Genomic DNA, 27,092 nt, shown 5'->3' with positions numbered 1-27,092 from the left:
GACTGTGTTGAAAAAATGGATAAGTGCAAATTTCAGAGGTTGGTTGTGTTTCTGCTTAATAATAATAATATTTATTTATTTATTCATTCATTCATTCATTCATTCATTCTCCGCCCATCTGGCTGGGTTTCCCCAGCCACTCTGGGTGGCTCCCAACATAATATTAAAAACACAATAAAACATCAAACATTAAAAACTTCCCTAAACATACTCTTCCATATTGTTTGACAATATGTGAATTCGGTGACTTCGCCTTTAAATGCAAACTGGATCAAATTTCTTTGCCATTGGGGAAAATGAGAAACTGGATCAAATTTCTTCACCGTTGGGGAAAATGAGAAACTGACAGAAACCGAAATGGACAGAGTCAGCCATCCCTAATTGTGGGTAAATGCGGTTGGCTGCGGACGGGGGGAGGAGAACATCTCTTCCCCCTAACATACCGTGTTTCTGCTTGCTTTCCTAAAAGCTGATGTGTGAGCTGGGGAATGCCACCATGAACCAGATCTACGAGGCGCAGTGCGAGGAGATGGGACTCAAGAAGCCCACCGCGGGCAGCTCAAGGTATGGCTGCCTCCTCTTCGCTCTGCAATGTGTAGGACAGGAAGGCCCTCTTGAAGGGCAATACCCTCTAGACCAGAAATGGAGAGCCTATGGCCCTCCAGGTGTTATTGAGTACTACCAAACCTTATGAGGAATGGTTGAGGGACCTGGGTATGTTTAGCTTGGTAAAGAGGAGACTGAGAGGAGGGGCGATCGCCATCTTCAGATATCTATAGGGCTGTCACATGGAGTATGGAGTAAGCTTGTTTACTCCTGGGACATGAAGCAGTGGCTTCAAGTTACGAGGAAGGAGATTCCGACTAAGCGCCGGGAAGATCTTTCTGACGGTAAGAGCTGTTCGACAGTGGGACAGAGTCCCTTTCTCATTGTTGACCTGGTTAACCCAGGTAGACTCTTTCTGATCCACTGATATTCAACCCTGAGATCAGCTGGGAGATGCCAATGCGCCCTCTTATCTATTTGTGGCCTAGCCCCATAAACAAGTCAGCCTAACCTCTGCATCAGCTTTGTGCAAAGCAAATCAAGATGGACGCTGAACCAAACGGGTGCTCTGAAGGAGCTCTTCATGAAACTGAGTTCCCTCTCAGGCAGGACAAAGAAGCATGGATCAAAGTCAAATACGTGGAGAAGAAGTTCCTGAAGCAGCTGTCGACTGGGGAGGCCCTGGTGGAGAATGAGAGGAAACCCCGGCGCTGGAGCGTGAAAAAATGCCAGAGGCGCAACAGCTCCACAAAAGCGCCCACGGCACGGAGGAAGTACCGGCACGAAGCAGGAAACGCATCACCGGCAGCACACTCTTCAGGTGAGAAAGTGCTGTTTGCCACACCAGCCCTTATTTTCTGCATGTGCCGTCTCTTAGAAGGGATGGTTCATCCGTGGCTCAGTTCAGTAACACAATGTATTATTTTACTTCACATTGGGCATTTTCAGAAGTCACATTCAGAGTTTTAGAAGGGTCCTGCTGGGTTGGACCAATGGCCTATAAAGATTAAAGCACGTCACCATTCTATAAGGTGTCAAAAGTGCAGACAGGATTTCTCCACTCGCTCATCTTAGTGCTGTGGGGCCACAGTGCTAAGATCGGAGGTGAGCCTCTGTCTGATCTTTAGAAAGCAGCAGGCAGAGGCATATCTCCAATCTTAGCACTGTCAGGAGAATGACGGGTGGACAGCTCTGTCCACTCTGAAAATGGCCCTGCTGAGATCATAACTTTCCAGCAATTTAGCTTGGTAATGATATATTTTGCAAATCATATAGGAACATTTACTATGTAGTTTTTGAAAGTTGTTCATTTGCTGTGCGTTCCACACACCTCTTAAGTTAGCGTAACTAAACTCTGCATGGCAGTTCCTGAGACATCATGATCCCAAGAGCAGGTTTTTTTGCAAGTGGATTCCATTTTGCATCAGGATGGCGGACAGAATCTTTCAAAACCTCACTAATCTTAGCCACTGATTCACTGGTGTACAAGATGGCTTATGGATGATATAGGGTGTTATAGCTGTCCTACTCAGAATACTCCCATTGAAATTAATGGATATAGCTAACTTTGGTTCATTAATTGCAGTGAACCTCCTCTGAGTAGCACTTAGCTGAATACCTCCCAAAGAACTTACTCTGCAGATGATGCTATTCATTATGGATTCTGTAATCCTACCACATTTAAGGACCTGAGAAGAGCCTGTTGGGTGTAGTCATGCCTCCTCTTCTCACAGTGGCCAACCAGATGCCTATGAAGACTGAAAGCAGGACCTCAGCATAACAATATTCTCCCTCCTTGCAGTTTTCAGCAGCTGGTATTCAGAAGCATGGCTGCCTCCAACTGTGGAGGCAGAACCGAGCCATCATGACTCATTGTTGCTGATAGCCCTGAACTCCATGAATTTGTCTCAAAGCCACCCAAGTTGGTGGTCATCATTGCCTCCTGTGGCAGCGAGTTCCACAGTTTAACCGTATACTGTATTATACAGTGGTACCTCGGGTTGCATACGCTTCAGGTTACATACGCTTCAGGTTACAGACTCCGCTAACCCAGAAATAGTGCTTCAGGTGAAGAACTTTGCTTCAGGATGAGAACAGAAATCGTGCTCTGGCGGTGCAGCGGCAGTAGGAGGCCCCATTAGCTAAAGTGGTGCTTCAAGTTAAGAACAGTTTCAGGTTAAGAACGGACCTCCGGAACGAATTAGGTACTTAACCCGAGGTACCACTGTATTGTGGGTGGGTGTGCATGTGTGCACAAATTGTGTGCGTGAGAACACAAACAACAAATCCAGGGACTATATAAGGGTTGCTCTTTCCACACAGCTGCCACCCTCGAGAGGAAGTTCCGACGGGATTCCCTCTTCTGCCCTGACGAGCTGGATTCGCTTTTCTCGTACTTCGACACGGGAGCTGGGGCTGGGCCACGCAGTAAGTACAGCTAAGCTGCTGGCGACTTTGTTGCCGACTTTGCCCTTCCATTTTGCCGCATCTGGGGCGTGCATCTTGAGTCGCAACAGCAGCAAAAACTCTGCAAAAACACTGAGAAAGGGTGGGGTTGGAGGAAAAAATACACAAGAGGTTGTATCTAAGTAAGTTCTACTCTTGAGTAGGACTGCACTGGCTAGAACCCAAGTATTTTTCAGGGACCACAACCTATTGTCCCCCGCCCTCCCAATTTCACATTTATCATTTCCTACCCCCTTTTTATGCTTTGTGAGATAGGTTTCTTTCTTTTTCTGCTTTAAAGGACAGTTAATATAAACTCTTTATATAATCTATACAGAACATTGAACAGTATGAAATATATGAAATATGCACTCTCTGCAAAACTAAATAAATAGAAATCTTATAAATCTCTGAAAATCACAAAATATGCACTCTTGATGGATTCTCTTGACAATATGGAACCAAATAGACATAAGTCTTATGAGTCTCTGAAAGTCTTTGTAGACCATGCAAGAAGCAATGGGTCAGATTCTTAACTGGTGAAAACAAGCCATAAATCTGTGCATATTTTGTGATTTTCAGAGATTTATAAGATTTCGGTTTATTTGGTTTTGCAGAGAGTGCATATTTCATATATTTCATACTGTTCAATGTTCTGTATAGATTATATAAAGAGTTTATATTGACATCGCATTGTTTTACTTGGTCATCGTGTTGCCTTGACTATTACTGATAATTGTTTGCAACACAGGGGTTTAATTGTTTGGTTACTAAAAGGACAGTTTGCCAGCTTTCTTTCCTGTCCCCCTCTCCCATTCATCCTTTAAGGAGAGCAAGATCCATTCTAGACTGCTGCATTTCTTTAAATAAATAAATAAAGCAGAAAAACCACCTGTGCCTATGACCATGACTGCCCCCTCAACTTCCTTCCACCTTCCACTTAGGTGGCAACCACATCTCTGTGCCGCACCCCCTGGCAGCCAGCCCATGGAGCGACAGTGGTAACGGTCCCACTGGCAGTGGGTCGCCGTTCCTCCTGGATGGAGGTAAGGGGGAATGGCTTGGCAGCATAGCCCTATGGGAGGCGCTAAGTGGAATTTCCACGTTCAGAGGCAGTATACCTCTGGGTACCAGATGCTTGTGTGTGTGTGCCTCCCCGCATATTAAAATGCCCTTGGATTGTGTCTTGTTGGCCCCGCAGGTCTGAGCAGTGACAGTGGGCTGGGCGGCAGCACCGACGGCAGCACCGACGTCCTAGTGTTTGGCTCGGTGGTGGACAGCGTCACGGAGGAAGGTAAGTACTCCTTGATAAAGGTAAAGGGACCCCTGACCGTTAGGTCCAGTCGTGGATGACTCTGGGGTTGCGGCGTTCATCTTGCTTTATTGGCCGAGGGAGCCGGCATACAGCTTCTGGGTCATGTGGCCAGCATGACTAAGCCGCTTCTGGCGAACCAGAGCAGCACACGGAAACGCCGTTTACCTTCCCGCCAGAGTGGTACCTATTTATCTACTTGCACTTTGACGTGCTTTTGAACTGCTAGGTTGGCAGGAGCAGGGACCAAGCAATGGGAGCTCACCCTGTCACGGGGATTTGAACCGCTGACCTTCTGATCGGCAAGCCCTGGGCTCTGTGGTTTAACCCACAGTGCCACCCGCGTCCTTGATAGCTGATTCAATTATCTGATAAATTTGAGCTCCTGACATGAGAACCTTTTGCGGCCCAAGGGCCACATTCCTTACCTGGCAATCTTCCAGGGGTCGCATGGCAGTGATGGGCAGGGCCAGGGACAAAAGTGGTCAGGGGTGTCAGTTTTAACTTTTGTGCAGTGGGACAATTTCTACTCTCTTTCTTCCTCTCCTTCTCATGCACCCACACACCCCTCTCTTATCCTCCATTCATCAAGGCTCAAGGGCACATTCCAGTGAAGCAGAAACACTCAAGGAGGGTGTGAAGCCAGGCTGGTTGAGGGGTGTGGCCTGGGTAGAATTCTGAGGGCCAATCAGAAAGGCCCATAGGGCCACATCTGCTACTTAGCCCAGCCTGAGGTGCTGTATGCCTGCTTCAGTGCAAAGCAAGGAAATAAATCAGGAGGCGGGGCTATGCAAATGATAGGGTGGTCTTAGGCAAACAAGAGGGTGGAGCTGTTCAGGTCATAGCTGCAGGCTTGGCTCCCATTGAGGCCTGAGAACAGGTCTGAGCGTCACAGATGGTCTATGTCCATTCCTCATGCTGGCCTTTCCTTCTCTGCCTCTCTCCCTACGCCTTGTTAGAGTGTGAAGTTTCAGAAGAATCCAGCGGAGAAGCTGAAATAGAGCAAGAGGCCTCCGATCTGGAGGACCTGCGGGAGCTGCACCCGGGTTTGCTGGTTTACAAGGCTTCGCGGGCCAGGAATTTGCCTGTGATGGCGGAGGCCCTGGCGCACGGGGCAGACGTCAACTGGGTGAACGACGAGGATGAGAACAAAACCCCGTTGATCCAAGCTGTAATGGGGGTAAGGCTAACAAGCCTCAGCTATTTCAATGGCGGCGGCGGCATTTGTTCATTTTGTAAATATTTATACACCGCCTGATTTTTAAATAAATAAATAAATAAAACAAACCTCGAAGAGGTTTACAAAGAAAGATAAAACAGAGACATTCATCACTAAGAAAAATTAAACGGATTGAAACCTTCATCAACTTTCTAGACATCTGGGTTAGCAAGAATGTTTTTAGCAGACTCTGAAAGGAGTACAGTGAGGGCCCCGACCTGATATCAATAGGCAGGGAGTTACAAAGGGTAGACACTGCCACACTGAACAATCGACTTCTTGCAAATACAGAATGGGTATTATGTCCCACTGGCGACAGTGCCAGCCCCGCCAATTGAAGTGGTAGAGTGGGTGCAAATGGAGGTAAGACCAGGCCCTCCTGCAGAGGGTGGAGAGCTGCCTGGTACACTTGCCCTGGGCCTCGGAGGCCTAAGTCAGCTGTGGGGGGCCACCAGGGACTGACTGGTTTTTTTGTTTGAGTTTATAACTTTATTCTAGCAAGACTCCGGCCCTGGGCCTCAGACAATCTTTGCATGGGCCTGGGTAAGGTGATCTTAAAGGTAAACAGATCCCGAGTTGTTAATGATGTTGGGTTTTATCTCACATTACTCCTCCTCAGAGCAGACCCACCGAAGTTAATGGACCGTGATTAACTTGTCTGTCAAGGGGGTTTACAACATTAAAATTCAATAATATCTATCGATCCACACGCACACGCATATGTACAACGTAGTTAAGAACAGCAGCGAAGCAGCAATAGATAGAGATAGAGAGATTCATATTGTGAAGACCTGCTAAAAACTTTTGTGGTGTCTCCCAATGAACTCTTGCAATTGTAGCTCTGATAAAGGTGTCAAGAGTTCTGCAGGGGGGCCGAAGTCTCCTCAGAAAACTAGAACTCCCAGGGCTCTCTAGCAAGAAGGGATGCATATTACACTTGCCGATGTCTGTTTGGTGCTCCTGGAGGTTCTTTCTCACATCTGATCTCTCTCCCAATTGTCTCCATCAGGGCTCCTTGATAGCCTGCGAATTCTTGCTCCAGAATGGAGCAGACGTTAACCAAAGAGATATTCGAGGGCGCGCACCTCTGCATCACGCTACGTATTTGGGCCACACTGGGTGAGTCATTCGGCGCACAAAGCTACCAGGAAGGGGTGCCTTAGCTTAAGCTGGTATATGCCAGATTAGTCAGACCTGACTATCCATGTACTAATTGTGTCCTAGCTTGACTACTGCTATGCATTCTATGTGGGGCTGCCTTTGAAGACAGTTCAGAATTTTCCATTGGTGCAAAATGCAGCTGTGTGGATGCTGAGGGGTTCAAAGAGGTCCAATCACACTTGGTTGTCTCCAAATAAACGTGAACCCATCTAATCTGCATTTTCCAAAACAATCCTCGAGCCGAAACATAGCCATCTGTCGAAATTTGCACCTCTCCAAATCTTGCAATGTGGTTCTCCTCTTGAGTAATGCGTTCAAAAGTGCACCTGTCGAGGAAGGCTCATTTTGTCTCCCTGACTGGCCGCCTTTGACAACTCAGGAGTTTGGAGGAGGAGTTTGGATTAGATATCCTGCTTTATCACTACCCAAAGGAGTCTCAAAGCGGCTAACATTCTCCTTTCCCTTCCTCCCCCACAAACAAACACTCTGTGAGGTGAGTGGGGCTGAGAGACTTCAAAGAAGTGTGACTGGCCCAAGGTCACCCAGCAGCTGCATGTGGAGGAGCGGAGACGCGAACCCGGTTCCCCAGATTACGAGTCTACCGCTCTTAACCACTACACCACACTGAGATTGGTTGTTTACTTAAAAACCTGACAACAGGCAAAGCCATGTGCTTCCTGCCTGAAATATTTAAATTCAGCCCGTCTTGGTGGGCTCCAATTTTGACTAGATTGTTCTCTGACGTTAACCAGGCAGGAGTTATTCCTGTTGGGTGGTGGTCTAGAATTATTGTTCCTCTGTAGAATAAATGGAGAGAGATCTGAGCCTAAAAATTATAGGCCACTTGGTCTCCTGGATACAAGTCCACATAAAGTTTTGTTGACTAAGCTTCAAATCTAGGCAGAGGAAAATGGCATTTTTGCAGGCTGGTTTTGGGCATAGAAGAAGCACACCCGATCAATGCTTAGTGCTTCGCCCATTCGATTCCTAAAAGTCTGAGTCAGGTGGGGGGAAGTTTGTATGTGACTTTCATGGGTTTTACTTAAGTATTTGACTTAAAGACCGAGGTAGTTTGTGTGGGAAATGATCACATGCTAATATAAATATTATTTATGTATTTATTTTATTGCATTCACAGCCCACCCTTTTCTCCTAGGTGGCATACATGGTTCTCCCCCTCCTCATTCACTCCCTACAACAACCACCTTGTGAGGTGGGTTAGGCTGAGAGGGAGCGACTGGCCCCAAGGCCATGTGGGGATTTGAACCCTGGTCTCCCAGGTCACAGTCCAACACTCTAACCATTAAACTACGCTGCTGCTTCTGATTCAGAAACTTTACTCACACACTGCATATATGCGGTTCAAATGTGCATAGAAATATTGGTGAACATAATGTAAAGTAAAGGTAAAGGGACCCCTGACCATTAGGTCCAGTCGCGGATGACTCTGGGGTTGCAGCGCTCATCTCGCATTACTGGCCGAGGGAGCCGGCGTACAGCTTCTGGGTCATGTGGCCAGCATGACTAAGCCGCTTCTGGCGAACCAGAGCAGTGCACGGAAACGCCGTTTACCTTCCCGCCAGAGCGGTACCTCTTTATCTACTTGCACTTTGATGTGCTTTCGAACTGCTAGGTTGGCAGGAGCAGGGACCGAGCAACGGGAGCTCACCCCGTCGCGGGGATTTGAACCGCCGACTTTCTGTTCGGCAAGTCCTAGGCTCGGTGGTTTAACCCACAGCGCCACCCGCATCCCAACATAATGTACAGAAAGTACAGAAAGGCATTATTTTAAGGAGAAACCACATTGCAAAAATGAGGAGAAATAGGCACTAAAATGCTAGTGAGTTTTCATGAGGACTTTAAACAATAATAGTAATCGCACGCTGATGTGGAAATGTGGAGAACCCAATTTAAACATTGGAAGAATGAGAAACTGAGATAGATGGAAACTGACCTGTTCATCCACCCTTAATAGGATTGCAGCCTCAGTCTCCTAAGGTTGGCTGTGATTTTTCTCCGACATCTCTGTGTCTCTTGCTCACTCTCTCTTTTTCTCTCTCTTCTTTACGTTTGGCAGCCAGGTCTGCTTGTTCCTAAAGAGAGGAGCCAACCAACACGCGGTTGACGAGGATGGGCAGGACCCTCTGAGCATCGCGGTCCAGGCTGCTAATGCGGACATTGTTACCTTGTAAGTGGGGCCCCTCTGCCATGTCAGAATATTCCCCCTGGATCTGATCATAGAATTGTTGAGTTGGAAGGGAACATGAGGGTCATCTAGACCAGCCCCCTGCAATGCACTGGCTTGCTGCGAGTCTCGGCCCTTTAAAAGCCTAAGCAGTCTAGGTCAGGGTTGCAGAAACAGTGAACAAGAAAAGTAAAGAAAAAGAAATGACACCCATATACTATCCCCCCACAAAAAGCCCAGAACTTGCAAACATTACAAGGTCGTTCTTGTAATTAACCTGCATTTAACCTAATACAGTGCTTATAAAAATGAATTCAAAATATTGTTAAATTTGTCCGTGGCAAGTCTACCTTTACAAACGATTTGTTCTAGTTACAGGTAGATAGCCTTGTTGGTCCGCTGTAGTCAAAACAAAACAAAACAATATAAAAAATTCCTTCCAGTAGCACCTTAGAGACCAACCAAGTTAGTTATTGGCATGAGCTTTTGTGTGCATGCACACTTCTTCAGATACACATGTGTTGTTTTATATGGCTAAGCAGACCTTCTCCTCCTCCTCCTCCAGGCTGCGTCTGGCTCGAATGAACGAAGAGATGCGAGAAGCCGAGGGCCCGTTTGGTCATCCAGGTCAATATCCGAACAACAGCCCCACAGAGCTCCAGTACAGGAAGTGTATACAGGAGTTCATCAGCCTTAACATAGATGAGTGTTAGTGACGACTCCCGCAACCCTGATGCCTCCTCTTCCTCCTCCTCCTCCTCCTCCTCCTCCTCTTTTGGGTCGAAATTTAAGGATGCTGACTGAGCCCAGGAAAGAAGGAAACAAAACAAAACTGTAGACGTGTCTTGTGGTGGGGGGAGGGGGGATGTTTGGCAACTGGGGGGCGGGGGGCTTGCTGGTGGAAGTTTTCCATTCCAAAAGCCCATGGGTGGGTTTGCCCCGATGGCCACGCAGAAGGAGGAAGAGAGACAGAGAGAGACACTGAGAGAGGGTACAGGCAAAGAACCCTTAAAATGAAATATATGTGTAAAATTTTCAGCTCTGGTCCCAGAAATGGGGGGGGGTGGGGTCTGGTTTTTAAGGTACGCAAACTTTGGAAGCGGGTGGATCAGGGCCAGAACACCTGTTCTGCCTTGCGGGCTTTGCAGGATCACGTCCACGCCACAAAGCACCTTTTAATGCACATTAAAAGCACGTAGCTTTTCCCTGAAGAACCCTGGGAACTGTAGCTTGTTTAAGGGTGCTAGGGAGTGAGGGGTCAACTACAGTTCCCAAGATTCTTTGTGCTCAAAGTGCATGGTTTGGGTCAGCCCTAAGAGCGTAAGAAGCGCCTCTCACCCACTTTTCCAAGAGTTTGATTGCTGTTTTTAAACCCCCGTTGCCAGGAATTAAAAGCAAGGTTCGGAGGAGAGAGGCTTTTGCAGAGAGAAGAGGGAATTGTACATATAGGTGAAAAGGGAGCCGAGATTTGGGACTTGAAAGGGACATATTCCCCTCTCTCTCTCTCTCTCTCTCTCTCTCATCTCTTGCTCTTCCCAGTGACATTAGCCATCGACCTGTGATGTGTCTTTCAGATGGTTTGGAGTGCCGATCACACACACATATGAAAAGCTCAGCCAGTTGGTTTGGGCTAGAAACGCAAATTCCTGGCCCACTTAACGTACAGAGCAGGTGTTGACGGGGGTTTGGTGGGGCGATCGGCAGGTCTGTTTGCTGTGCCCTTTTTGCATGTGCTACAGTTCTTTGGATTGAGAGGCATGGCTGCCCACCTTACATGCTCTCAGGTTAATGCCGGCAAAGGCTTCCTCTGGTTTTTGCTTTGTTTTGTTTTGAGGTGGTTTTTTTTTTCCTGTGTTTGTATGGAATATTTAACAGGGAGGTAAGCTTAGCTGGTCAAAGCCATAACTCAGCCGCTTTCAAGACGAGGACGCGATCCTTGAAGGGCGAAGGCAAATGTAACATACATGAGAAGAGCGTGGAAGCATCGTCGCTGTGGGTTGTGTCCACTGTTAGCCTTACTCAGAGTAGATCTATTGGATTGAACAGGCACAACTAATTTAGGTCTATTAATTCCAGTAGGCCCACTCTGGCTAGGATTTAGTTGGATGCAACCTATGTTTGGTGCAAATTGTACCCTCATCTCTTTTTCAGGGTCAAACTCTGGGGGTGAGGCAGGGAGAATGCTGCCCCTTTCTGGCCAATAAAATAAAATAAAAATCAGTTGTGGGTGGCATCAGTTGACTACTATCTGCGTCGTGAATGAGACGCCTCCAGTTCTGGTCCAAAAAGGCAGTTTTTGTAACTCATATTGTTTTTTAAATGCCTCTTTATAGAGGATTGGCAGTATGAATGAATAAATTAAGGGTGACCAGTTATTAGTCTTACTGCAAAATGACTTTGGCCCAGTTCTCACTGCGGTTGTTAACTTGTGTCTGGGCTGTACCACTCCTGATGGGGGCTCATGTAATGGAATTTTTCTCCATATCAAAACAAATGCCCTGCACAAGGAAACTAGCATGTCAGTGTGATTTCTAGCCCAACCTTCTTCCTGATGTGCTAACTCTCTGTGTACAGGGTGATTATTGTTGTTATTATTTTGTAAAGTGTGCCTCAATTTACTTATTTTAAATGGCCCACAAGGCGTGCAACCTTCCTGAAGGTCATGGAGTAGAGAAAAAACAGACAGCTAACTTTGCACCCACTGTTGCGAATAGAGGAGTAACAACCCCCACCACGATTTCTCTTGAAATAGTACATCTGTCTTCACCTTTCGGACGTTACATCTGTCCTCACCTGTAGACTTGCCAAAAGTGGTGAGGCTTGGAAGAAGATGCTCATCGCCGGCGATGAGTTTTTGATTTTTGATTTTTTTTTTTAGGAAGACAAAAACACACACAAACACACCCAGGGAGAATTGTAAAGTCACTCCTAGCTAGCCTTCTGAGGCAACAATTAACTGGAGCACATAAGGGGGTGGGTGGGTTTATATTCCTAAATCATGATGGATTTCCTACTTAACAATTCCAGAGAAAGAGGACTTCTCCTTTGCATGCTCGCCCTTACAAAGACTGTGATCCTTCCTCTCCCTGATGCATGTCCGCAGAGGGCTCAGCAATTCCAGATTTCTTGGATTCTGGGATACGGGGTGTTCGGGGTGGGGTGGGGCAGGGTGGGGTGTGATGGGGAGGGTTAGGTTATTTATTATGCTTTTTTTCTGGAGCAGGACCTGTTCTTACTCTCCTGAGTAACCCTTGGGGTTGTTGTTTTTTTACGGTCTCTGTCAGGAGACAGACCGGGATTTTACTTTAGACTTAGGAGTAGGATAACTTCTCTTGGCGATCATGTGTAAAATATGAAGCAGTGGCTGGCCCAGGCACTGCCTTGGGGCGGTAGGGGGAGTTGTCCTCCCCAAAGCGAAAGAATCCTACAATGTTCCCAGTGTCATTACCTCCTGTTCAAGGGTTAGGTGGCTTGCGGATGAGCGAGCAAATTTTGCTGGTCGTCTCTCTCTCTCCACCCTCTCCACTGGTGATTCAGATACATCTCCCATCCCATCTCCTGCCTAGACTGCCCTCCTCCCTGCCAACCTCATATACACCTGCTTAAGGAGCTGAGGCAGATGATTTTAGCATCTGCTAACACTTTCCCAATGATCTCAACTGAGGTACCAGTCTCTTAGGGTGGTGCAAAAGGCTACAGATGCATGCAATTCTCACTCGAGAGTTTTGGGGAAGGTTTGGGGCAGGGGAGGCGAAAGTGTGAGCTTTCAGCCTGGAGTGAGGGGAGAGAAATTCGAATGGATTTTGTGCTGAAAGGCGACTCTACCTAAATTTGAACCGAAACACAGCTGTGCTTTGAAATTTGCACTTCTACAAATTTGGCATGGCAGTTTCCCACAGTGGAATTGCATGCAAGGAGAAAATCACTCTTAAAGGCTGGCAATTTTTCATTGGGGCTTTAAAAAAACAGGGAGGGTAAGTACGTGTTCCCAGTTTTTCCACCTGGCCTGGCCATTCCGGAGATATTCTGTTGCCTTCCAGTCACAAGGGCTGATGTTCAAACACCAAGCTTGCACCCAAATCCTCTCACACAAGCCCTAAAGCCACAAGGGTTCCGGGTTGCCAATTGCTCTCTGCGGTTCTGTCCCCTGCCGCCTAACCTAGGAAGCTGCTTTGTACTTCATCAGACTGGCAAAGGCTCTCTAGGGTTTCAGAAAGGGCTCCCTTTCACCTTAAATAATAATAAAAATAATTTATTTATGCCCCGCCCATCTGAATGAGTTTCCCCAGCCTCTCTGGGCGGCCTCCAGCATAATAAAAACACAGCATAACGTCAAATACAGGACTGCCTTCGGATTTCTTTGGAAAGTTGTGCAGTTGTTTGACATCTGATGGGAGGGCGTTCCACAGGGCAGGTGCCACTATCGAGAAGGCCCTCTGCCTGGTTCCCTGTAACTTCACTTCTCGCCCTTCACTCCTCCTTTACCTGCAGATGGCAGGGATTGAACCTGGGACCTCGTGCACACAAGGCAGATTCTCTGCGACTGAGCCACAGCCCTTCCCCTAGGGAAGGAATAACATAGCTAGATGCACTGATGTTGAGCTGCAGCCCTTCCTCTCTGACAGCCATGTGACTCTCCCAGAAGCCCCACCCTCTTCCTCATGCTCCAGATCTCCGCACAACATTCCTGCTCAGGTCAGCCCCACAGTTCTCCTGCCTTTTGCCTCACCTTCTGTGACCTCAGGTCAGCCTGGGGGATGCAGTTAATCTGCTTAGCTGCCTCTCTCTGCCGTGACGCAACCCCTGGTGACTGATGTGACGAAGAACACATCAAATACTCTCTCTTTTTCTCTTTTCTTCTTTCTTCCCCCCACCCTCCTCCTCAAGCCAGCTCCCTCTGCTGAATCACGCAGCCCACAATATTGACTCAGATGCTGTGCTTGCAATGCACTTCTCTGAGCAACCTCTGAGTAAAACCTATAGTAATGGGCACATGGGAATTAGGGAGCCCATTCTTCTCATTTTCTTACCCATTCCTCCCCCAGTAGAAATGAGTCGTTCTCATTGCTGGCAGAAAGAGCTGTTCAAGCGTGGAATTGGCTCCCTCGGAAGGTGGCCAACTCTCATTCCTTGGCGGTTTGCAAACAGGAGTTGAGTGACCATCCATCAGGGATTCTTTCAGTATGATTCCTACATTGCAGGGGCTGGACTAGATGACTCGTTGGGTCCCTACCAGCTCTACAGTTCTATGATTCCCTCACTCCTCTTAAAGGAATAGCAAATTCCACCCTTCTGTATCTTGGTAGAAGCAAGGAAGCCAACATGCCCTAAGCATTACCAGCCAATCATTCTTGGATCCCATCTTTGCACTCAGAACTTCAAGTCTGCATACCTTGGGATTGAATAATAATAATAATAATAATAAATTTTATTTATACCCCGCCCTCCCTGGCTCAGGGTGGCCAACACCAGTAAAATTACAGTAAAAACATAATAGTGGGGGGGAAACCCCAATTTAAAATACAGGTTAAAATGCAATTTAAAATGCAGCCTCATTTTAAAAGTAGCCCATACATCCAAACCATAAGGGGAGGGAAACATAAGGGTCAGACTGAGTCCAAACCAAAGGCCAGGCAGAACAGCTCTTGAGTGAGTCACCCTGTTCTTATCGTCACCACAACTACCCTGAGAGGGAGGTTAAGCCAAGATAACATACAGTCGGCCACAAAAAATTTGCCCCTGAGCTGTATGGCTGGAGCAAACCCAAAATTCACATTATACCACCCGATGGTGGTGACCACCAACTTGGATGGCTGTCAAAGACAGATTTGTGGAGGGTACGGCTATCACCGGCTACTGGCTATAATGGCTATGTTGAACCTCCATTGTTGAAGACAGTATACCTGTGCATAAGGCCAGTTGCTGGAATCTTAGGTGCAGAAAGTGTTGTTGCTTTCTGGCTTGGCATCTGGTTGGCCACTGTGAGAACAGGATATTGGATTAGATGGGCCCCTGGCCTTCTTAGGTCTTTATCTACAACACTACCACACTGCTGCCCCTATTAGATCAGAAACGGAAAGAACTCTGTGGACATTACAGTAGTTCAAAAGAATTTGTCTTAAATCGTCCAGGCTTGTGGCCATCGCTGCTTCTTGTGGAAGCGAACCACATTGAAAGTCCCCCAGAAACATCTGTCCGTGTCGATTACCGTATTTTTTGCTCTATAAGACGCACCAGACCATAAGATGCACCTAGTTTTTGGAGGAGGAAAACAAGAAAAAAAATATTCTGAATCTCAGAAGCCAGAACAACAAGAGGGATTGCTGCGCAGCGAAAGCAGCAATCCCTCTTGCTGTTCTGGCTTCTGGGATAGCTGCGCAGCCTCCATTCGCTCCATAAGACGCACACACATTTCCCCTTACTTTTTAGGAGGGAAAAAGTGAGTCTTATAGAGCAAAAAATACGGTAATTTCATGATTGTATGAGCTGCCCCAAGAAAGGTGTGTGTCAGCTATCGTCAGACCTTCTCAGACCTGCCTTTACGCCAAACATGCATTTGGGGAATCATTTCTCATATAACCATATATTTGTATGGAGGTGGTACTTGTGGACGGGAGGGAAATTTGATTTTGCTTGCGTTTGAAGCCAGTCCTACCTGATTTCCCCCGCTTTCCAAAACAATATGCAAACTGAAATGCAGCCATTGAAATCTGTGCTTTTGCAATGCAGTTCTCCAACCATGTAATGTGTACTCCCCCCCAAAAAAAAATGCATATACAGTACTTAAGGGTGCTTAAAGGTAAAGGGTAAAGGGACCCCTGACCATTAGGTCCAGTCGTGGCTGACTCTGGGGTTGCAGCGCTCATCTTGCTTTATTGGCCGAGGGAACCGGCATGCAGCTTCCGGGTCATGTGGCCAGCATGACTAACCAGAACAGCGCACGGAAACGCCGTTTACCTTCCCACCAGAGTGGTACCTATTTATCTACTTGCACTTTGACGTGCTTTCAAACTGCTAGGTGGGCAGGAGCAGGGACCGAGCAACGGGAGCTCACCCCGTCGCGGGGATTGACCACCGACCTTCTGATCGGCAAGTCGTAGGCTCTGTGGTTAAACTCACAGCGCCACCCACGTCCCAAGGGTGCTTAATAATGCACATATTATTGATAACTTACCCCCCTTCCCCAATGCATTCTTTTTGGGGAAATTGCTTTGCAAAAACGTGTATATTAGGCGAGATGGTGTTTTATCTCTTTGGAATGCATTAGTATAATTTTTCACCCTGAAAAATTGCACACTGAAATAATGATAGATTTTCATGAGGACCGTTTTCTTTCATTGCAAACTGATGTGGAAATGTGGAGAACGTGGCTGAAAGCTTGGCAAATGAAGAGAAACTGAAAGTGACAAATTCACCCCTCCTTAGCTGCAGAACACCGTGACCCCATGGAGGCTCCCCAACCCACCCATTGAAGATCAGTGGAGAACAGTTTCCCCCCTCCCTCCCCTCTCCCTGCCACCAGCCCTCTAGGCCACTGTCATATTTTTAAAATGTGGAAAGTGTACAGGGATGGTGCAGACAAGAAAGCCACGGTTTAAATCCTGAGGTAGTGGCGGTCGTAGGGGGTTGCATGTCTGACAAGGTGTTTTATCTTTTTATGATACATTAGTACCTACATTTAAGAGTCAATGTATAAAATCAGCTATGTGCACTTTTCCTACTTAGCAGTATTGGGTTCTTTTTTTTAAAAAAAAAGAAAGATGTTAATGTTCTTTTTGTTATGGAATACTGTGCCGTCTTTTTAAAATGGGTGACATTGTTTAAGTATTTAATTTATTACTGAGGAAGCCCCCAAGGGCGTGTGCAATTACTTTCTCCCCCCTCCCCCCCCACTTCATTCAATACAGTTCGGCTGTATTTCAACGTCAGATTTTTCGTTTCTTTTGTACAGTTGCTAGGGAGTTGTTGTTGTTTTTTTAAAAAAAGAAAATCCAGCAAATTTGCCTCTCCACACCCCCTGCTTAGATCGCTTTCTATCAACCCTCTTTGCTTTGTTTTTGGAAGATAGCTCACAAAGCATCAGAAGCCTGATAGTTTTTGAACACATCTAAAGCAAGTTTCTGGGCTGGATCTGGACAAAGGTTGCAATCCTAGACCCGCTTGCCTGGGAGTAAGCTCCGTTTAACATAGCGGGCCCTACTTCTGCGTAAGCATGCATAGGATTGCAGTTGTAAGTTAGTTGAACTTTGTTCTCATTGAAAGCAATGGGGCTTGAGTCATTACAGCTAAGTTGCCCCATTTGATTTCAGTGGCATCTCAGCTCAACTCGTTTAGTCTGAATCCGGCCCTCTTATATGCTTTCATTAGGATGAAATGTTGAACTTTCACAAATTTCTTCCCTTGGTTGATGGGGATTCTGGAACAGCATGGGCGGGATGTGTGTGTTTGGAACTGGAAGAGAGGGACGTTAGGGGGAAATGTACATAATTCCAGGTTACTTTGCAACAAAGAACTAGGTATAACAATGCAAAGTTTGGCTTGTATGGCCTTTCCCTTCCAATATGGAAATATTTTTATTGTATTCTCTATAACCCTATTTGAAATGCGCCAGATCTCCTTCTCTCCCCACTCTTTTAAAGTGTTGAATCGCACACTGGATTACAAAACCCAGTTGCAGCTGCAAAGTTGCCTTTGTGAAGAAAGCAGCACCCCTTCCCACTCAAAGCAAAACTCTCCTTCACTTCTGAGTATTGTTCCCTGGGAGAGGGTGGAAATAAGGCAGAGAGGCAGAGAGTGCATCAGCACTGTAATATTGCATCAATTTAATTCCTCTTTAATGGTCCTGGCTTCCTGCAAAGACTCCTGGGAAGTGAGTAGAGATGAGGGACAAATTATGTTCAGCTCACGCTTGAATACGAAACCCCCCCAATTCACACATACCGAAACAATGGGCCAACCAGAACACAGCTATCCTTTGCGATTCACACTTCTCTGAATCTTGTGATGCTGTTCTCCGACGAAAAAATGTGAATATTAAGAGAAAGTGTGCTAAAAATGCAACAACGAAAATAAAATACAAAAATGCATTATATATTAGGAAAAATCACATACAAAAAGTGTGTCTGTCAGGAGAAATTTGCACTAAAATGCTGGCAAATTTTCGGGTTATTTTTTAAAAAATAATAATGCAAACCGAAGAGCAAACTGAATTTAAGATTGGGAAAATGAGAAAGAGAGAGAAGCGAGCTTTAGGGGAAGATGCTAAGGTTTCTCCATTAGAGGCCTTCTTCCTTTCCTTAGAGAACTACAACTCCCAGGATTCTTTGCAGTCTGTCACGTGACTGTTATGGCATGCTGCACATTTCTATATGTTGTTTCCCCGGTGTCGGCATTTGCCACCTGGGTTCACTATTAGAGGGGCTGACTCATTGGGCAAATGAGACCAGTAGTTGATATTAAGGTGGAAGACGAGAATTGCGAACAAGGAGTGGGCAGGGAAAAAAGACCAAAATGGAGTGCCGTTGCTGCCATCCCAAGGCAAATTGGATTTCTGGTTAGCAATTGCTTAGCTTGGCAGCTGCCAGTATAACCTCCAGATGTGGACTACAACTCCCATCCTTGACCCCTAGGCTGGTGAGAGTGCTAGCCCACCACATCTGGAGACGTCCTTGCTAGCGAACATTCATGACAAATATGTGTGGTTTGGCGTTCAGTGGATGGCGTGCAGAGGTGTTTGGAGTAGCTGGGGAAAAGGTGTGTGCTGTGAGCTGGGGAAAAGATTTGTGGAGCGTTGCGGGGAAAGGAGAAGCACAAATATTGGAAGAGAACGTAAAATACTGAGTGCTGTTTCCTTAGGAATGTGATGTACTGATGGGCATTGAGCCAGAAGAGCCCTTTTAGGGTGTGAGAGGTATATCACAGCTCCCAGTGGATTAACTCCAACTACTGTAACGGTCCGGCGAACGTTATTTTCCACTCGAAATGTGTGTGTTTACCACATGGGGGTGCTCTTTGACAACCGCTAGCAATGGAAGAACTAGGAGGTTAGAAAGCTCAGCGCCACTGGCAAGAAAATGTCAATTCCCCCTAGTACAGCCCAGAATGTTCACCTTCACAATGCAAACTGCCAGTCATTGGAAGCTGCAAAGCTATAGGCATATCGCATATGCCCACAAGAATCCTGGGAACTGTAGTTTGTTAAGGATGCTGAGAGTTGTTAGGAGACACACACCCCTCCAGCGCAGACCCCCCCCATCTGTTGACCTTATATGAATGCCCCTGGCCTTTCTAGGACTTCATATACACCCAGAAAGCACACAGGGTGCTTCTGTGCAATGCTGGACCCCTCCTTCCTTCAGAAGAAACTTTTGTATTATAAAATTAGGACCCATATTCAAATCAAGACATCAGGGGCTTTGATCACTCTCTATTTAAACAGCATTGGAGAAGGTTGACGTTGCTGTTGCTTTGCTGTGCCAGGTCTGAGCCGTGTGATCAGCAAAATCATGTGATGGCATCCATCTTGGATCTCACCATTTCAGAGATGCGGGGGGGGGGAGGTGAAATCTGCAAAACCTTTCACTCATTGCATTTGGCATTTGGAGAACGATGGCATGCGGGGGGGGGGGCTGGGGGAGGTCACACTCTATCCCGATGGACTGTTTATTTATCTGTTATTTGTGCATGGGAGAGGCTATATGGGGAACATTCAAAATGTTGTGTCCCCACCCCACCGCCCAGTCTTAAAATGGTATAGTCCAGGAGGAACACTACCACATGGTTTTGCTGAGAACAGCTTGAAGTTGCTAGTTGAGGCTCTAATATCAACAGGAAACGATGGTGGGAGAGGAAATAGTCATCTAGGACATGAACGACTCTCTGTAAATAACGTTCCAGCACATTAACCATTCCTCTTATCACTTCAACTTGCTTTTCAGTACAATCTTTGTAACACTGGCTTGTTTGTTTTTTAATTAAAAAAAAAATTACCTCTTCCTGTTTTTTCTCACTTTTGCCTGCTCGGCCTCGACTGAGTCTACCTATGGAAAAATCCAAACACTTCTGTATGTTATTTATCTTTGTATGGTTTTAACCAGGAAAGGGGGGGGGAACCATCAACACACACACGCACACACAACTGAGAATACCCCACAGAAATTCTGCTGCTCTGGTGTCTTATTGACCCCCTCTCCCCCCCCTTCCTTCTCCCGTCTCTTGAAACACTGTTAATAAAAATCTAGAGTAAAATCTTTTACCTCTTCTTCCTTCGCCTCTTGTTGTTTATGTTGTCTTGCTTCTGTTTTCTATATTAACTCTATGAGCTTTGGGACCCCCACCCCCTAAAAAATCTAGGGCACTATATTCACACACAAACACAAACCCTTGCTACTCTTTAAAGGTAAAGGTAAAGGGACCCCTGACCATTAGGTCCAGTCGCGGATGACTCTGGGGTTGCAGCGCTCATCTTGCTTTATTGGCTGAGGGAGCCGGTGTACAGCTTCCGGGTCGTGTGGCCAGCATGACTAAGCCGCTTCTGGCGAACCAGAGCAGTGCACAGAAACGCCGTTTACCTTCCCCTCCGGAGCGGTACCTATTTATCTACTTGCACTTTGAGGTGCTTTCGAACTGCTAGGTTGGCAGGTATCAGGGACCGAGCGACAGGAGCTCACCCCGTTGCAGGCATTTGAACCGCCAACCTTCTGATTGGCAAGCCCTAGGCTCTGTGGTTTAACCCACAGCACCACCCGCGTCCCACTCTTTAAGTGGGTGGTAAAGATTACCCCCTTGAATTAGCCCCATTAGTGTTGAGTTCACGTTACCTGCCTCCCTCTCCTTGTTAATTTAGGATGGTACATGGGGTCAACATAACAATCATAAGAACGCAGAAAGCTGCCTTACACTGAATCAGATCATTGGTCTGCCTACACTGACTAGCAATGCCTCCCCAGGGTTTCAGGCAAGGAACAGTCCCGGCCCTAATTGAAGATGCCATTGAGAGTTGAACCTGGGTTCTTCTGCATGCGAAGCAAGATGCTGTACCACTGGGCTACAGATTATCCTGACAGGATGGAGAGCTGAGCTAAAATATAACGAAATGAGTTTCATTATAGATAAATGGGTAAAGTTCTGCATTTAGGGAGGGGGGAAATCAGATGCACAAATATAGGACGAATGATGCCTGGCTTCGCAGCAGCTCATGTAGAAATTATTTAAGCCAGGGACGGATAGCCAGTAGCCCTGCAAACATTGCTGGACTTGCCCCAGCCAGCATGGCCAAGAGTCAAGGGTGATGGGTGTTGTATTTCCACAATACCCAGAGGGCAATAGTTCCCCATCTGTTCTCTATATATTTTAGACTACAGCTCCCATCAATCCAGGTAGCATAGCCAACGGTCAGTGGTGATGTGGGGCTAGGAGAACAAGTGGAAGGCGACAGGTTCCTCATCCCTGATCTAGTGGTTTTTAGTAGACCACACATTAGACTTCAGTCACAATTGTTGACACTACTCCCCATCAACCAAAGTATAGAGCAGGCATAGGCAAAGTTGGCCCTCCAGATGTTTTGGGACTACAACTCCCATCATCCCTGACCGCTGGTCCTGTTAGCTAGGGATGATGGGAGTTGTAGTCCCAAAACATCTGGAGGGCTGAGTTTGCCTATGCGTGGTATAGAGTTATAGCCAACTAAGTCCTATTCAGAAAAGATTAATGTCCATTCAGATTAATGGACTGAAGTCATGGACACTCATTTCTCTGAGGTGGGTAGCAACTAAGTCTTACTCAGAGTAGATCCACAGAAATTAATGAAGAAGACAACTAAATTACGTCAATTAATTTCAATGGCTCTTCTGTGAGTAAAACTTAGTTGACTATCACCCACCATGTCCATATCATAAGAAGTAATTAAATCATCCTGTTTGGTCAGAATAAGATGTCCACTTCTGGTCTTTTCAGTTTAAGGAGGCTATTGGCAAGCAAAGAATGTGAGCAGGGCAACAAACAATGACTGGGGCTGATGGGGTTTGTAGTCCCCAACATCGGCATTGGCTGCCCCTATTCTACACTTGATCAGCAGCAGTTTATTGGAGTTTCAGGCAGAGGGCATTCCCAGCCCCACCAGGAGATGTCAGGGATTGAACCTGAGACTTCATGCAAAGCAGATGTGCTACCAATGAACTACTGCCCATCCCTTGAGACGTGGGGGTCATAGGAAGCGGCCTTATACTGCCAGTCAGACCACCAACCCATCTTGCTGAATGGCAGCAGCTCACCAGGGTTTCAGACACAGAACATTCACAGCCCTACCTGGAGATTCAAGGGATCAGACGTGGGACTTTCTGCATGCAAAGCTGAGCTTCTGCACCTTCTGCCACTGAGCTATAGCTCCTTCTTATGTCATGTTGACTCCCAATGTTCAGGTTTAGGAACCGAAATCATGTGTTCAGGGGCTTAGATCAGAGACTAGATTTGTCTACTTGTGTCAACCTAGTGACATAACAACTGCTGTTCACTCCTTCAGCAGTTCCATTAATTCTAACTCACCATTGAGTATAAGGGCTGTCCAAAATGTTATTTTTTTGAAGAAAAAAAATCATTTCTCTCTGAATTTTTTGTCCAAACCAAAGGACTGCAGAGTTGGCATGATTCTGCTGCTTTTGGAAGGGGAATACATAATCAAAACTTGGCTGTAACTGTTTGATGGGGATGGGGGAAGAAACCTGATTCATTTTGCATCTGAAGGTCAGCACACCTGATTTGCACTTTCGCAAACAATACGTGAACCAGAACACAACCATCCTTCAAAATTTGCTTGTTTCTGAATTTTGCAATGTAGTTCTTCAGCCAAGTACTGTGTACACAAAGGCATACACTAAGGTAAATTGTGCATTGAAAGAAACCATATATAGTAGTAAAAACAGTTGATGAAAGTGCATCACATTAGAGGAAGCTGTTTTGCAAAAAATGTGTGTGTTGCAAAATTGCACACAAAAATATGTGTATTAGGAGACGTTCGCACAAAAATGCTTACAAATTTCCATGAAGACATTTTGTAATGAAATACCAATGACACACCAATGTAGGAATATGAATAACTGAACTTGGAAACATGAGACACAGAGAGAAACCCAAAAGGATAGATTTGCCAATTCCTACCAGTTGCTCTTGTTGGGCTGATACCGGCTGTCCACCAGAATTTTTGCACAGGTGTGCTTGAACTTGGCAAGGGAAAACTATTGGCTACAGATAGCCATGTGCTAAGTCAAATGTGTGCATGTATTATTTATTATCTAATTGGTGTCTTTGTAGGGTACGGTCAAGATACAAAGTGCTTTGCAGGGTAACAAGGCAGACTCTTGCATCACAGAGCTTTTAGTTTTGGGAGAAGCAGAGTAATGATGCTGTAGGTACTCATAATTACCAGGTTCAGAGCAAAACTTCAGTGCATTCGTAATGCTTACTAGTATGCTGAATCTGGCACAATTCTTCTCGGGCTCAGTTTGCATTCCTGAGAAATAGCATTTCAGGAGCCAGGGGCCCTGGGAAACATAATGTTCCCATGGCACCTGAGCCCATAGAAACTCAGATATTCAAGGGGGGAAACCACATGCCTCAGATTCTCTGGCAGCTGGGATATGAATATTGCAGTGATTACAACATCAGGGAGGGAAGGAGAGAAGCCTAATGACTGGCTTCGTAGAGGGTTACACATCTGACACAATTCTTCTCCAGCTTGGATTGCATTCCTGGCAAACAGCAGTTCTGGAGCCAGGGGTCCTGGGAAATGTAATGGTCCCAAGACACCCGAGCCTATAGGAATTCAGATGTCTTGGGTCCTTGGGCATCTGGGATGTGAATATTCCAGAGCTTCCAGCTCCAGGGAGGAAGAGAGAGATGCCTAACGGCTGACACTTTAAACTTGGGTTATAACCCACTGCTCAGAAAATTGACCAGTTGGTAAATGTTGGCCTATAGCTTTGAGAGGAGCCTGGATGTGATCTGCTTCAACCAGCCGCTTCCAGTTCTCTGCACATTTGGGCTGGCTCTTTGACATCAATTTCTGTCGCCAGAAGATCTCCCTCCCTGTGTTCTTCCAAGCAGTTTCCTAGAAAAAAAGGAGAGTGGGTCAAAGGCTGGCAGCTTGCTGAAAAGAACACCCTGGAAGAATCTTTGAAAAGTACATACCAAGTTTATCCACTGGGTGATCAGTTGTGTGCTCAGTAGCCCTGAGAGGATCAGAACGTGAGGAAACACAACCCTCCATTCTTTCCCAAGCTAAAGCCTCCATTTTCTCCTGGTGCTTGCCACTCTGCTTATTGAATGGCAGGAAGTTTTGGGAGGAAGGCAACCTTTGGCCGGAGAACAACACTGATAAGCTTGCCATATGTCCAGGAAAACCTGGACATGGGGGCCAACATGCCCATCTGGGCAGATCTTTACATTTTAAAGGAAATGTCTGTGAAATATACTTGAGTTGAGAGTGGATTTCATGCTCTTTATTCAGCTCATAGTGGTGAGGAGGAATAGAAGTTCCCCCACAATATCTGCTTTATATACATTATTTACACAATGGACCCCACATGACTGGCTAATTCCAGGATTCTCCTGCAGCCAATCAGGTTGTGGATTCACTTCCACCTGGAGCTGGATTGGGTGGCTCCTGCAGACCATTCATACGGCTGCATTGTTCTAGGACCAACCAGACTGCTGCATTCTGAATCCTATTGTTCTAGGACCAGACTGCTGCATTCTGAATCCTATTGTTCTGGGACCAATCAGACTGCTGCATTTTGGATCCTATTCAACTAAGTACATAACACCCTGGGTTTTGGGGCAGAGTTGGGCTTGGGCTTGGGCTCTGGCTGCTCTGCACACCATGGCCGCTGCCAGCCCGAGCTGGGAAAAGAGGCGCCTCTCTTCCCAGCTGGGGCTGGCTGCTGTTCAGGCTGCCCCCAAAGGGTACCCTAGGCTGGGCCAAAATCTCAGAAGGTGCCCCAGAAGATGCTCTAAATCAGTGCACAGCTGGATCACATGTAGGATAATCATGCACAGTTTCTAATGCAGGTAGAGATTGCAGGGGTCAGCTTTGGTTCAATTCAGATTTCAGTGCAAACCTACCTAACTCACACCACCCAACACACAAGCCAGAACACAGCTGTCCTTTGAAATCTGCACTCTCCCCAAATTTTATACTCTAATTTTATTGGCTTTTATCCCATTTATATCCCACACTTCTACCCCGCTCCTCGGTTTATTCTCACAATAGCCCTGTGTGGTAGGTCGGCTGAGATATAGTGATTGCTCCAAGGTCACTTGGTGGGACTTCATGAAGATTTGAACCCTGGTCTCCAGGGTTTTAGTCTGACACTCTAACCACTACACCACACAAGCAGAGGCCCCTGTCTGTCCACTAATGGAAATACTGGTATAGATGACCTTTGACCTGATCCAGTGCTGTGTGGTCTGTGTACCTTACCACACATGTGATGTGACAGCTCAATCATATACACCATCAAGGAGACCAAGGGGTGCTCTGATCATCTGACCCAATTTACACTTTGCAGAGCAAAGCACAGCTATCCTTTGACGTTCCCAGATTTCCCTGGATTTTCTGCTGCAGTTTGGCAACCAAATGATGTGAACAAAATGTGTATATTTGGGGGGTGGAGGTGGGAATGTGCATGAAAATGCACACATTTGTGAAGAAGAGATATGAAAATGAATCGTATTCGGGAAATCGGCTTGCAAAAATGCGTGCATCAGGCAAAATTACAAAAGAAGGGAGTAAAACAAAAGAAGTCCTGGTCACAAGGGGAGCATAAAGCCATCAGGGCTCCAAATGAATCCCAAATGAATATATAATTTGTACCAAATCGACAGAGAGAGAGAGAGAGAGAGAGAGAGAGGCGAAAAAAACTTGTCCTCTTAAGTGGTAGTAAAATGAAAGGCACAGGTTCATATTCGTTTCCATTGCCCCCTTTCATTCTAGAGCAAATGCACACCCATAATTACCATTTAAATGTTCACTAAGCTTCTGGCCAGAAATACAGGAATGTCCTTAAGGGTGTACGTGCAGCAAGACAGATCCTGAAACTGATTTCTTTTTTCCTTTCTTTCTTTGTCTGCATCCTGGTATATTCCATGCATTTCTTTTTGCATTTATATAAGTATCATGTATGCACCCCCTGCATGGACAATGTACTGTCTTTTGTACCAGTAGTATTCTTGGTTTTAAATACAGGTGTCAACCATCTTGCACATGTCCAATTGATGTGTGACCGCCCATGTGTGGGTCCTTTTGGACCTGGAAGGGGGTATAATGGGGCAGGGTGGGGTGAGCTTATGCATGCTCCACCGATGCAGATGGGGGCCGGGAATGGAGCCCCCCCTGAAAAAGAGCCATTTCATAATTATTTGGAAACCTGCAGCCATCATATTTTCATTGTATCACTCCCTCTATTTCCGATGTTCAGCGCTGAGTGCCGTTGCTTACGTACCACCCACATACAAGGGTACAGTACCAGTGCAATTGCAGGGACCCCTAAGTCCGGAGTGGGGGGCTGCTTTCTGCCTGCATAGGGAAGTTTTTTAACGTTCAATGTTTTAGAATATGATGGAAGCTGCCCAGAGTGGCGGGGTACGAATAATGAAATTATTATTAATAGCCACATTCCCCTCTGGGCAATCTTTTGAGGGCCACATGCCAGGGGTGGGAGGGGCCAGAGACCAAAATGGGTGGAGCAGCACAGCTAAAGGTTACCTCTGTACTTCAGACTTGTTTCTACACACACAAACTCAACACTTTTTATTCTCCATCCAGGCAAGCAAGGGGCATTGTCTACACACACCAGCTGGACATCAATACAGATGTACTGTACCTTGGAAGTCAAACGGAATCCGTTCCGGAAGTCTGTTCAACTTCCAAAATGTTCGGGAACCAAGGCACAGCTTCTGATTGGCTCCAGGAAGCTCCTAAAGCCAATCGGAAGCCACGGAAGTCGCGTTGGACGTTCAGGTTCCAAAGAACGTTCGAAAACTGGAACAATCACTTCTGGTTCTCGGGAGCCAAAACGTTCGACTCCCAAGTCATTTGAAAAGCAAGGTACGACTGTATTTGCAGTGTGAAGCAGGAACAGTGAGGGGTGGGGCCTCTGAGGAGCGTCCCAAGGGCCAGGCAGAGATGCCTGAGGGGCTGCATTTACTCTCTGTGCCGGAGGTTCTCCAAC

General features: G+C 46.4%; 1 protein-coding gene across 3 annotated transcripts in view; it reads left to right on the top strand.

Annotated features, from left to right (window-relative positions):
* Positions 1–27,092, top strand: part of ACAP3 (ArfGAP with coiled-coil, ankyrin repeat and PH domains 3) — a 146,136-nt gene that overhangs the window by 116,864 nt on the left and 2,180 nt on the right. For 2 of the 3 annotated variants that reach the window (XM_083453839.1, XM_083453838.1), the window contains 9 exons: positions 470–564; positions 1,152–1,366; positions 2,869–2,973; positions 3,936–4,037; positions 4,193–4,285; positions 5,263–5,483; positions 6,532–6,641; positions 8,761–8,871; positions 9,434–14,357. In XM_083453839.1, coding sequence (XP_083309965.1) covers positions 470–564; positions 1,152–1,366; positions 2,869–2,973; positions 3,936–4,037; positions 4,193–4,285; positions 5,263–5,483; positions 6,532–6,641; positions 8,761–8,871; positions 9,434–9,581 — 1,200 coding nt within the window. In that variant the 3' untranslated portion in view covers positions 9,582–14,357. Of the gene's footprint in view, positions 1–469; positions 565–1,151; positions 1,367–2,868; positions 2,974–3,935; positions 4,038–4,192; positions 4,286–5,262; positions 5,484–6,531; positions 6,642–8,760; positions 8,872–9,433; positions 14,358–27,092 lie in introns of those variants that run through there. The other variant, XM_083453837.1, reaches the window with a different exon arrangement.

The sequence above is a fragment of the Podarcis tiliguerta genome (assembly GCF_965153285.1).
Source record: "Podarcis tiliguerta genome assembly, chromosome: 8".
Classification (NCBI taxonomy): Eukaryota; Metazoa; Chordata; class Lepidosauria; order Squamata; family Lacertidae; genus Podarcis; species Podarcis tiliguerta.
Note: the sequence above shows the minus strand (reverse complement) of the source record. Positions and strands in the feature narration are given on the sequence as shown.